Source organism: Hylobates moloch, unplaced genomic scaffold (assembly GCF_009828535.3).
Source record: "Hylobates moloch isolate HMO894 unplaced genomic scaffold, HMol_V3 SCAFFOLD_10, whole genome shotgun sequence".
In the NCBI taxonomy this organism is placed as follows: Eukaryota; Metazoa; Chordata; class Mammalia; order Primates; family Hylobatidae; genus Hylobates; species Hylobates moloch.
In genome coordinates, this window is record NW_026652285.1 from 12841950 (window position 1) to 12854364 (window position 12415).

The 12415-nt window shown below is 39.7% G+C and overlaps 1 protein-coding gene and 1 pseudogene across 8 annotated transcripts in view; one reads left to right on the plus strand and one right to left on the minus strand.

Moving 5' to 3' along the window:
* Positions 1-4184, plus strand: part of LOC116474324 (uncharacterized) — a 28862-nt pseudogene extending 24678 nt beyond the window's left edge. The window contains exon 4 of the transcript XR_009215438.1: positions 3260-4184. The product of XR_009215438.1 is annotated as an uncharacterized LOC116474324, transcript variant X1 (transcript). The remainder of the gene's footprint in view (positions 1-3259) is intronic.
* Positions 1-12368, minus strand: part of LOC116474516 (leucine-rich repeat-containing protein 37B-like) — a 26683-nt gene extending 14315 nt beyond the window's left edge. Inside the window, exons 1-7 of one of the 7 annotated variants that reach the window (XR_009215437.1) lie at positions 11188-12368; positions 7944-8015; positions 6208-6279; positions 5771-5978; positions 5481-5561; positions 2418-2489; positions 1486-1847 (exon numbers count right to left, since the gene is read on the minus strand). Coding sequence is in view for 3 of the 7 variants with exons in the window: in XM_058446143.1 (XP_058302126.1) it covers positions 949-1372; positions 1764-1847; positions 2418-2489; positions 5481-5561; positions 6208-6374 (828 nt within the window). In the remaining 4 variants the exon portion in view is untranslated. Of the gene's footprint in view, positions 1-618; positions 1377-1485; positions 1848-2417; positions 2490-5480; positions 5979-6207; positions 6877-6901; positions 7591-7943; positions 8016-11187 lie in introns of those variants that run through there. The other 6 variants (XR_009215436.1, XR_009215434.1, XM_058446143.1 and 3 more) reach the window with 6 other exon arrangements.
* Between the last annotated feature and the right edge of the window lie 47 nt (positions 12369-12415).

Genomic DNA, 12415 nt, shown 5'->3' on the forward strand with positions numbered 1-12415 from the left:
GGTGTGTGGCTATAATCCCAGTTACTCAGGAGGCTGAGGGAGGAGAATTGCTTGAACCTGGGAGGCTGAGGTTGCAGTGAGCTGAGATCTTGCTGCTTCACTCCAGCAACGACTCTGTCTCAAAAAAACATCTGCTGGGCCAGACACGGTGGCTCACGCCTGTAACCACAGCACTTTGGGAGGCCAGGGGGTGTGGATCAGTTGAGGTCAGGAGTTCAAGACCAGCCTGGCCAACATGGCGAAATCCTGTCTCTACTAAAAATATAAAAATTAGCTGGGTGTGGTGGCGGGTGCCTACAGCTACTTGGGAGGCTGAGGCAGGAGAACTGTTTGAACTCAGGAGGTAGAAGTTGCAGTGAGCCAAGATGGCAACACTGCACTCTAGCCTGGGGATACCCCAAGACTGTGTTGCAAAAAAAAAAAAAAATGCTGAAGATGTAGAACAACTGTGACTCTCATACAGTGCTGGTGGAAATGTAAAATGGCACAGCCACTTTAGGAAACAGTTGAGCAGTTTCTTAAAAAGTTAAATATACACTAAGCGTGTGAACAATCCAACTCCTAGGTATTTACCCAAAGAAACGAAAACATAGGTTCACACAAAGACCTGTATATGAGTGTTTTTAGAAGTTTTATTCATAATTGCAAAAAACTGAAGCTACCCAAATGTCCATACATTGATGAATGGATAAACAAATTGATACATCCACACAACTGGAATACTACTCAGCCATAAAAAGGGGTGAAGAGTTGTCCCTCGGTGTCTGCAGGGGATTGGCTCCAGGACCCCCCGCAGATACCAAAGTCCACAGACGCTGAAGTATTTTATATGGAATGACATAATACTTGATATAATAAATGACATAAGCCTCGGGTATACTTTAAATACCTAATACAGTGTAAATGGTATGTAAATAATTATACTGTGTTTTAAATTTTCTACTGTTTTTATTGTTGTATTTTATATATTTTATTTTTTCCAAATATTCTCCATCCATGGTTAGTTGAATCCATGGATGAGGAACCTGCAGACATGGAGGGCCAGCTGTACTGATAGGGGCAACAACAGAGATGGTAGCATAATCTCAAAAAAATTATGCTGAGTGAGGCCGGGCGAGGTGGCTCACACCTAGCACTTTGGGAGGCCAAAGTGGGCGGATCACTTGAGGTCAGGAGTTCGAAACCAGTCTGGCCAGCATGGTGAAACTTCATCTCTCCTAAAAATACAAAAATTTGCTGGGCATGGTGGCACACGCCTGTAATCCCAGCTGCTTGGGAGGCTGAGGCAGGAGAATCGCTTGAACCTGGGAGGTGGAGGTTGCAGTGAGCTGAGGTCATGCCTCTGCACTGCAGCCTGAGCGACACTGAGACACTATCTCAAAAAAAATAAAAAACAATACTAAGTGAAAGAAGTCAAACACAAGAGGCTACATGCTACATGATTTCATTTATAAGACATTCTGAAAAAGACAAAACTATAGGGACAGAAATCAGATTAGTAGCTAACAGGGGCTGATGGTGGGAGGAAGGGATTGCCTACAAAGGGAAACGAGGGGCCTTTCTGAGGTGACAGAAATGCTTTATATTGGGAATGTGGTGGTGGTTATGTAACTATACATTTGTCAAAACTCATCAAAGTATACGCTTATAAAGGGTGAATGTTATATGAAAATTATATCTCAATAAATCTGACTTAAGAAAATAATAAAACAAACCTAAAAAACCAACTAAGTAAAAATAAACCTAAGAAAAAAATAACTTACAGTTTTTGCAGTTCAACAGTCATCGTGAGAATGTTCTTAAGTGTTGTGTGATGTGCGTTGTTCCCATGTCTCTGAAGAAGAAAGCTGAAACATTCATGATATGAACCCATTACAAAATTCTGTACTTCAAAAGATAATTCAAAGACATGTGATTACTTCAATTTTGGCTTCTCAATAAAACAAGCCATTTCAACAGTTTATTTGCTGTAAAATTCCAGAGAGATCTAATTAAAGAAATTTAAGTTGATCTACATTATCAAATTAATGAAATTTAAGAGAACTTATACTTTTTTTTACCATTATCTTACTTCTAATTTCATATTGCATTCACCCATCTTGATTATTTACTCTTTTCTTCCTTTTTAGAATAATGAACACCTATTCCTCTTTGCTTTCTTGGTTAAATAATATTCCTCCATGTGTCTACATGTTCCAAATCTATACGGGTTCTTCCACACTATTCTCTTCCCCGCTGGCTGTCTTGACCATAATACATCCTTTCTTAATCCTTTTCTTTGCCAATAACTTTTTTCAATAACTCAGTTAAAATTTAAATTATGACTTTTTAGCCTAAATGCAAAATACTTTATCTTTGATGACAAATTTAAAAAGCATAAATCATCTCATGACTCATGACAGTACTATAGTACTTACAGATATTTTAATGCTGGCAGTTCAAAGAGATATGGATCTTCGACAGCAGTCAGAGAATTACGATTGAGAATTCTGAAAAATGCAATGAAATTAAAATTACCTGCATTTTCAATGTGTGAAACTGCATAATAAGTCTATATTCATTTTTTGGTATGGAACTCTTAGGAAAAAAAATAATTTTCTGCTTTTACATAATAAATCACCATTAGACTCCATAAAGCACTATTCCTTTGGGAACTACCTAGGTCTCTAGAAGATAAAGTAGAGGAGAGAAAGCAGAGAAGAAATAGAAAAAAAAAAAACACGAAGTGGATAGCAAAGAAAAAATATGCCACAGAACTTTTGAGGTCAAAAACCCTAGAAATGACTATGTTGGTAGGAAGCCCTGACTCTGTAGGAAACACTATTTCTAGAGTCCTCCATAATTCAAGTTGTTCGTCCATAATTCAAGTTGCTTTTTTTTTTTTTGGAGACGGAGTCTTGCTCTGTCACCCAGCCTGGACAGCAATGGCTCCATCTTGGCTCACTGCAACCTCCACCTCCCGGGTTCAAGCAATTCTCCTGCCTCAGCCTCCTGAGTAGCTGGGATTACAGGTGCCCACCACCACGCCCAGCTAATTTTTGTATTTTTAGTAGAGACGGGGTTTCATCATGTTGGACAGGCTGGTCTCCAACTCCTAACCTCAGGTGATCCACCCCCCTCAGCCTACCAAAGTGTTAGGATTACAGGCGTGAGACACTGCACCTGACTGCTTGCCTTTTATCTTTATAAAGTTTTTTAAATTTATGGTTTAATTTGCACAGTTAAGGAAAAAAATAGAACCAATTCTTTTGCTTTACAGCCAAAGAAAAAGGGATAAATCTCAGAGGAGGAACTGGTCAAAACCATACTCCCATCACATACTCCCACTTCTCTCCTTGTATGACATCACAGCCTTTGTCACACTGCATGTAACCACCTGTCTACTTGTCAGTCTCCGGGCTACCAGCTCCTTGAGGGCAGAGACCACATCGTATTGTCATTGTCATCCCTGTGCCTGGCATGATGTCTGAAATTTACTAGGGATTTAATAAATGTTTATTGAATAAACAAATGACATTTTGTTTATCTGTCAATAAAATGAATAAATTCATTTTGATGTGAATTTTTATTCCAAAATGCTGGAATCTATTTTCTTTTTAATTCTTTAAAGTGAACAAGAAAAAGCAAAGAAACAGGAAGAAATAAAAGAAAATCACCCTTTAGGTTAACCCAAGAATCATCACTGTACTTTTGCAGAAATTATAAAAATAATAATTATTACAGTGAGTATCTATTAGGCTGCTACGTATTTGTGATCAGCATTTCACATTTCATTCTCACAATAACCTTATGTGGTAGATATTATTATTGCCCTATTTTATAAATGAGGAAACTGAGGCACAGAGAGGTTACATAACTTGTCCTAGGTCACCAAGCTATTAAGAAGCAAAGCTGTAATCTGAACTCATGTGCTTAATCTGTATGAAGAAAAAAGGTTTACTTTAACCTTATGGTTTTACAATTCTTTCTTTTCTTTCTTTCTTTCTTCATTTCCCTCCTTCCCTCCTTCTTTCCCTTCCCTTCCTTCCCTCCCTCCCCACCTTCCCCTCCCTCTCTCCCTCCCTTCCTCCCTTCCTTCCTTCCTTCTTTTCAGTTAAAGTTTCCATTTACTGGCTGGGCCTGGTGGCTTAGGCCTATAATCCCAGCACTTTGGGAAGCGAGGCGGGTGGATCATCTGAGGTCAGGAGTTCCTCAGTGTCTCTTCCCTAAGTTAAGCATCAGCAAATTAATGAAGACAGAGAGGAGCGTCTGCAGAAACTTCTGCTCTAATCTAGACACATCCTGAACATCTCCCTCTACCTCAAAATGAACTGTGTGAAACTAGATTTCTAAACCACAAGAAAGATGGAATGTATTTTCTAAAGTCAGATGTAGAGGAGAATCTTCACTTTGAGTCTAAAGTCCCCTTCAGGCCATTGAATATACCCACTCTGATTTGCTGGGTATGTTATACAGAGAAATCATAGAATTTTTGCACTTACGGTAGAAGAGTAGTCAGGAAAGTACATGGAATTAAAATAGAACGACGTATTTTCTTTACAAAATTTTCTTTTGCACAATAGCGTAACATAAACACCATTTTGGCCAGGCATGGTGGCTCACACCTGTAACCACAGCACTCTGGGAGGCTAAAGTGGGAAGATCACCTGAGGTCACAGGAGTTCGAGACCAGCCTGGAGGGGAGGTTGGAGTGCAGTAGGCACAATCTCGGCTCACTGCAACTTCCACCTCCCGAATTCAAGCCATTCTCGACCCTCAGCCTCCCGATAGCTGGGATCACAGGCACCTGCCACCACAACCTGCTAATTCTTGTATCTTTAGTAGAGACGGGGTTTCGCCATGTTGGCCAGGATGGTCTCAAACTCTTGACCTCAAGTGATCCTCCCACCCCGGCCTCCCAAGGTGCTGGGATTATAGGCATAAGCCACTAGGTCCGGCCCTACACTTTGGATTTAACTTTGATTCCTGCTCATATGCAGAGTTTCAAACTGCTTAAATGTCTGCAACATTTAGCTGCAAGGAAGAAAGCTTAACACAAAGTCCTCCAGGGAGCAAAAAACTGCACCACTACGCCCAGCTAATTTTTGTGTATTTTTAGTAGGGATGGGGATTCACTATGTTGGCCAGGCTGGTGTTGAAACCCTGACCTCAGGTGATCCACCCCCCTCAGCTCCTAAAGTTCTGGGATTACAGGCCTGAGCCACCCCGCCCAGCAACAAGGCTAATTTGAGGGTCACTTGTTTGATGCCTTTTCTTGCCCATGCCATAGGTCAGAACTAGGACAAGCAGAGCAGGTCATATATAAGCTGTGTAAGTCTCTTGGCCTCTTTGTACTTTAGTTTCCCCATTCGAGAAAAACAAATGGATCTTAAGACACGCTTTTCAGAGTTCATAATGGGCTTATACCCAGCTAACCAATAATTGTATGAGTTTTTATACAAAATAGTTGTTTACACGTATTCATCTTCTATTTCACTTACAAGTTGTGTAAAAACTGCATTCCGTGCCAGGCCTGAAATGTTCCAAAGCTCAGTTCCGTAATTAAATTGCAGCCCAGATTTCTACAAAAAAAGACATAAGCCAAAGGAAAAAAAAGTTATCTCAGAACATTTATCATTTGCTGTGAGCCTAATTTATACAGGATGGAACATAACCTCAGTCCTTTGTGCACTAAGGAAATCTCGCTGTGGAAGATACTGGCTTATGATTTATACTTTAACACTGCACATGTGGTGCATTAGCTACAAAACAGTGAACGCTCAGTAAGTACCTGTGTTAAGTGATCTTTATTTCTCTAGAACAGGATTTCACGACTTCAGTACCATCGACATTTTGGACTATATAACTCTTTGCCGTGGCGGTTTGTCTTATACTTTGCAGGATGTTTAGCAGCATCTCTGGCCTCTGCCCACCAGATGCCAGGAGCACAACCACAGTTTTGTCAAGCAAAACTGTCTCTGGACATTACCAAATGGCACCTGAGTAAAAAATCACACCAGTTGAGAACCACTGCTCTCTGATGATTCACTATGATCTGTGTGATAATTCTCACACTAATCTTTGCTAGAGACAAAAAGGACTTGCTATATAAATTTAGTACATTTCTACTGGTCAAATTTTAATCATATTTCAAAATGAATAGCAAGGAGGTTTATAATTAAGTTTTATAAAAATTCCAAATGTAATAAAGTTATATTTGTAACTTACATAAACTGCAAAAATGGTAGTGGTTCAAATGTATGTCTTTCAATAGACTGTATTTTATTGCAGGATAAATCTCTAGGAAAAATAAAAGGAAAATATTGCCTTGATAAGTTATCAGTGTTGACTAGTATGAATAACAGCAAGAGTTTAGAATAATATTGAATACACATTTTTCATCTCGACTCTAAACGTTTGGACCTGTGTTTGAACTTTCCAGAGCCCCTAACCCTGCCCGTACCTCTCCTAGACTCTCATCTTCATACTTTTAATAAATAAAATATACAACTTAATAGACTTTGGAATTAATTTTTCCTGAGAGCAGTAGACTTGACCAGATGCCCTTTTGTAGTCTCATCAAATCCTAGATTATGAGCTCAAAGTTTTTATATACAGTTTCTAATATTAAAATGAATAGCCTCACATTGAATAGCCTCACATTTATACACCTTCCTAGTTTAGGTTTGTTTTGCTAAGCCAGTTCAGTATCAGAAGAAATAAAAGACATCCTTTCACAGCATTTGAAAGGAAGTTACCCCTTTACTGAATACATAACTTGGAACTAATATTCAAATCATATTAATACAATTAATTTCTATCATATTAATAGAAATTCATTTTTGGTTTTATATTGCTTTAATATTTCATGAAAGCAATTTCTTCAGTTATACAGTGATGGGGCTTTTCCCTTCCTCTTTACCTGGATGGTGTAACGTTGTCTGGCTGATGTCTCCATCTCTAGTCTCTCCCTTCCTAAACTATCCTGCACACAGTCATCATATAAACTCTCCAGAAGTGGCTTGCAAAGACCAGCACCTCCTGGGAAATTATTGAGGATGCAAATTCTTGGTCCCACTCTGGACCAACTGAATCAATAACTATGAGGGTGGAGTCCAGAACTGAGTTCTAACGTGCCCTCTCAATGATTGTGATGCAGATCCATCTTACAGCACTGCTGTGATAACACAGTACCCCATGATGGCTCCTCACTTGGCATTCAAAGCCCTAGAAGATCTGGCTCCAATTTCCTACTCTCCCTCCTTGTAATCTACAGGTACTCATGGCATTCCTCGAATACTTTCCTGTGTTTTGCCCTTCTCCAAGTTTAGAATATTGTCCCCAAGATGTCTGTCCGATGCTACTCAATGGCCCTCCAAAGTCCTATTCAAATGGCATTGTTCTAGTAACATCTTCCTGGGTCCAAACTGAAGTCATTTTCCCCTATTCTATGCTTCAGAAACAATTTATTCCTCCTAGTGCCCACATCCATTTCTTCTTCTTAATGTAGTTATTTTTCATCCCATTTTTTCTGAGCATAAACTCCTTGAAAGCATGGACTAGGTCTTGCTCAACTGCATTGCCCATCATGTTTAAAACTGACACATGGAAATAAAGTAAATTCAAATATAGACCTTAGGTTAGATTTGATCTATTGGCTTTAGATTGAATAGAAGAAGATGGTATGTAAATCCTTATAAAACAAGGTTCATATGGGTGTCAGTCACTGCTCAGATCTTCTTACCATGTGAAATTTTTTCTGTCTGTATTTTGTCTATATAATTTAAAAACTGAAAATGCATAGGACATAGCTAATGCTAGAGATGGGCTGAGACCCTATACAAACTTACAGAATTGCAGAATTTTATTGCTGGAAGAAATCTTAGAGATTATCTAATTTGAACCCCTTATTCATTTGAAAGATAATATGACTAAAAACTCAAAAATATGATTAACTAACTTACAAATACTGGAGGGATAGCAGGCCTTCAAATGTATCCTTATGTAATTCAGTCAAATAATTTTCACTGAGAATTCTGGAAAATGAAAAAGTTATTTCTAGATTAAAATGCAAACTACAACTATTTGCTACACAGGACTATCTCCTGCATGTGGAGGAAAGCTGGGTCATGGTCATTTCAAGATGGTGGTATCTGCTCTGCTTCCATTCAAACCTTTTCTTCCATTTTCCTTTCTGTGTCCATCTCTCTCCACCACCACCACCACACACACAGGCAAGCACACACACACACATGCAAGCACACACACACACATACAAGCACAAACACACATGCAAGCACACACACACATGCAAGCACGCACACACAGGCAAGCACACACACATGCAAGCACACACATGCAAGCACACACACACACGGCACACACACACATGCAAGCACACACACACATGCAAGCACGCACACACAGGCAAGCACACACATGCAAGCACACACACAGGCAAGCACACACACACATGCAAGCACACACACACAGGCAAGCACACATACACACATGCAAACACACACACACATGCAAGCACACACACACAGGCAAGCACACACACATGCAAGCACACACACACATGCAAGCACGCACACACAGGCAAGCACACACACACATGCAAGCACACACACACAGGCAAGCACACACACACACGCAAGCACACACACACAGGCAAGCACACACACACATGCAAGCACACAGACACAAGCACACCGCTCCACTCTTCCCACCAAATTGTATCTTTAATGACTCCTCTCTAGATCATAGTATACCTTTCAGAATCCAACTCTGGGTGGCACCAAGATCAGCAGAACCTCCATTTCCTTCTCTCTCTTCCCAAACCTTATTATGAAAGCCCCACATGGGACCATGTCAGGGCTGCAAGTGAAGCCATTCAACATTTTTCCCCCATCAAAAAACTTTGAGAACTACAATGTGCATAAAGTGCACATAACATAAAAGTTGTTTATATTTACTTTAATTTAATTTTCTGAGACAAGGTCTCATTCTGTTACCCACACTGGTCTCAAACTCCTGGCTCCAGTGATCCTCCTGCCTCCGCCTCCCAAAGTGTTGGGATTGCAGACATGAGCCACCTCACCTGGCCAAATATTCAGTTTAATAATCATAAAGCAGATACCCATGTAAACATCGTTACAAAAGGTTATTGCTAGCATCCCAGAAGCCCCAGTGTGCCCCTTTCCAATCATATTCCTCTCTCTAACCCTAATAGGTAACCACCACCCTGACTTTTGTAATAATTTTCTTGCTTTAAAAATGTCCTGGCCTGGCGTGGTGGCTCACGCCTGTAATCCCAACACTCTGGAAAGCCAAGGCACGTGAATCACCTGAGGTCATGAGTTCAAGACCAGCCTGTCCAACATGGTGAAACTCTGTCTCTACTAAAAATATAAAAATTAGCTGGGCGTGGTGGTGGGCACCTGTAATTCCAGCTACCCAGGAGGCTGAGGCAGGAGAATCCCTTGAACCCAGGAGGTGCAACTTGCAGTGAGCCAAGATCGCACCATTAAACTCCAGCCTGGGCAACAAGAACAAAATTCCATCTCAAAAAATAAATAAAGCAATTCTCCTGCCTCAGCTTCCCAAGTAGATGGGATTATAGGCACCCGCCACCACACCTGGCTAATTTTTGTATTTTCAGTAGAGATGGGGTTTCACCATATTGGCCAGGCTGGTCTCAAACTCCTGACTTCAGGTTATCTGCCTGCCTCGATCTCCCGAGTTGCTGGGGTTACAGGCATGAGCCACTGCACCTAGCATGTGTTTTATTTTTAATTTAGAACTCATGTATGTCTTATCTATATAAGTCAAACTAATGATGTGACACAAACTGTTGTGAAAAATGTTACTTCGAATGTAAGCATTTTTTCCAAAATCATTTATGTGTCTAAACTAATTCCTTCTATAAGTCAGTAAGAAAACGATAATTCAACAGGAAAATGAACGAAGGACAGAAAGCTTGGAGAAGAAACACAAATGTTCAATAAACATATAAAGATATTTAAATTCATGAGTAATCAGAAAAATTCAAATCTGGATGGAATCCCTTTTATTCATCCATAACTTCAGCAAAAAGTTGGCGAACACCCAGCAGTGAAAAGGTGTGGGGAAATGAATGCTGTCATATTCTGCTGACAATAGAGTCATTGGGCACAACATTTTTGAGGACAATTAAAATTTTATATCTACATAGTCTTCACCCCAACTCTCCCATTTCTAGATATCTGTGCTACAGGAATACTTGCCCACTAAGCATAATCTAAACATTCATCAATGGGGAACTTATTAAATAAACTATGATGCATCCATGCCATGGATTATGCAGGAGTTTAAATGAATGGGGTGACCCTCTCAGTCCTAGGAAGGAAAGAAATTATGAAGTGAAAGAATATCATATAAGTGATACCATGAAGTGAAAGAATCAAGTTGCAAGATGTTACCATTTATGTAAGGAAAAAAGATTTTAAAAACCGCACAGCAAATCTATTTTGCTTTATGTAAATATGTATGTAGGCAAATGGGGAAAAGTCTGGAAGCATGTATACTAAAGGCAGAGTAGCATTACCTCAGGGATGAGGGAGTAGGGCACAAGGAGGGTTTTTGTTATACCTGTTATTGCATTTTTATACATTAAAAATAGAATCATGGGCTGGAGATGGTGGCTCACACCTGTAATATGAGCACTTTAGGAGGCCAAGGTGGGAGGATCACTTGAGCCCAGGAGCTCAAGACCAGCCGAAGCAACATAGGAAGACCCTGTCTCTACAAAAAATACAAAATTAGGTGGGCATGGTGGCATGCACCTGTGTCCCAGCTACTTGGGAGGCTGAGGTGGGAGGATCACTTGCGCCTGGGAGGTGAAGGCTGCAGTGAGATGTGATTGTGCCACTGCACTCCAGCCCAGGGGACAAAGTAAGACCCTGTCCCTGAAAAAAAAAAAAAGAGGAAAAAAAAAGAATATAACCATGTATTATTTGTATGATAAAAAATAAATTTAAATTGCCTCTTAGAGAGAGCCTAACAAATTTAATTTTAAAATAACCATAGGTTTGCAATCCACTGAGGTTGATTTGGAGTATGGAGGGGAAATATCTTTTCTCAGAGATATGGACCTCAAAATTCTGGACCAAGAAGGATCTTACAATGCAGTTAGTTTTTTGTCATATTTGGAGAGAATATACTCACAGTTTCTCAGTCCAACTGTATGCTTTCCATACATTTCTATCAATGTATGAAACATAGCTTCCTTGGAAATTTCTGTGAAGAAAGGCAGTTTATATCCTTGAATAGGCAGGAAAAGAATGAACAGGATAAATAAAAGAATCATGGCAACTTTGTCGGGGATATTCAGAAACAGAAAATAACACCTGCCTTCTCATTACCAGAGCTATCAGCTTCCCAGTTTGCACAATTCATCAAGAAATAATGCGAGGTCACTGGCACAAATGATGAGGCATCTCCCGGAAGCATAACTTCCTATCTATCCCATCTCTTGGACAGATGATGCCAGTTAATTACTTTGAATGTAAGTATTTTATCCAAAAGCACTTATGTGTCTAAACACACTCCTACAAATCAACACAAAAATGGCAAATAATTCAACAGAAAAATGGGCATCAGCTTATCTTTATCGATAAATAAGTAGAAAGAAACCGTATGCCAGGTAACACCAAAGCTTTGCCCTCTGTTGAAACATCCTAGGATTTTTCTTTCTCTTATTACAACTGATCTGATTTAACCCCTTCACACTTTACTCCTACATTTTGCTAGACCTTTCTATTTTGTCTCCCTGAAATAAGCTTTCCCTTTTGGGCACTCTACATACGGATTCTAAAATAATCCTTTGCATGTCTCCACATAAAGCAAAAAACAAAATAAAATAAAATAATCTTCCTGTTTTAATCATTTAATCTCTCTTGCTTGGAAACTTTCAATGGCTTTCCATACCTCATTTAAGACCCAAGTAAACTTTTAGCTTATCCATGTCGCTTTCCCTGATCTCCACACCTCAAGGATCACAGATTCTGGTAAATTCTAGCACCGATGGCATGCATTATCTTTTAGTAATTAATTATATATACCTCCCTATTTATGCCTATTCTCTTTCTTCCCTCCTATCATTTTCATGTTCTGCAGACAGTAGCATATTTCGTCCTGGGTTTGACACAAAATGAGTGCTACATATAAAAAGCCAGGGACAAAGATGAGTTCTGGACATAACTAAAGGACTGAGTAATCATGTTAACAGCCAACACTCCTACATACGCTAGGCACTGATGAAGTGTTTCATATATTCCCTCACCTAAATTTCACAACAATCCTATGAAATGGTAACTAGCATAATCCCCAGTTTAAAGGTGAGGAAATTGAGTCACAGAGCAGAATAACTTGCTCTGGATCACCAAGCTAATAA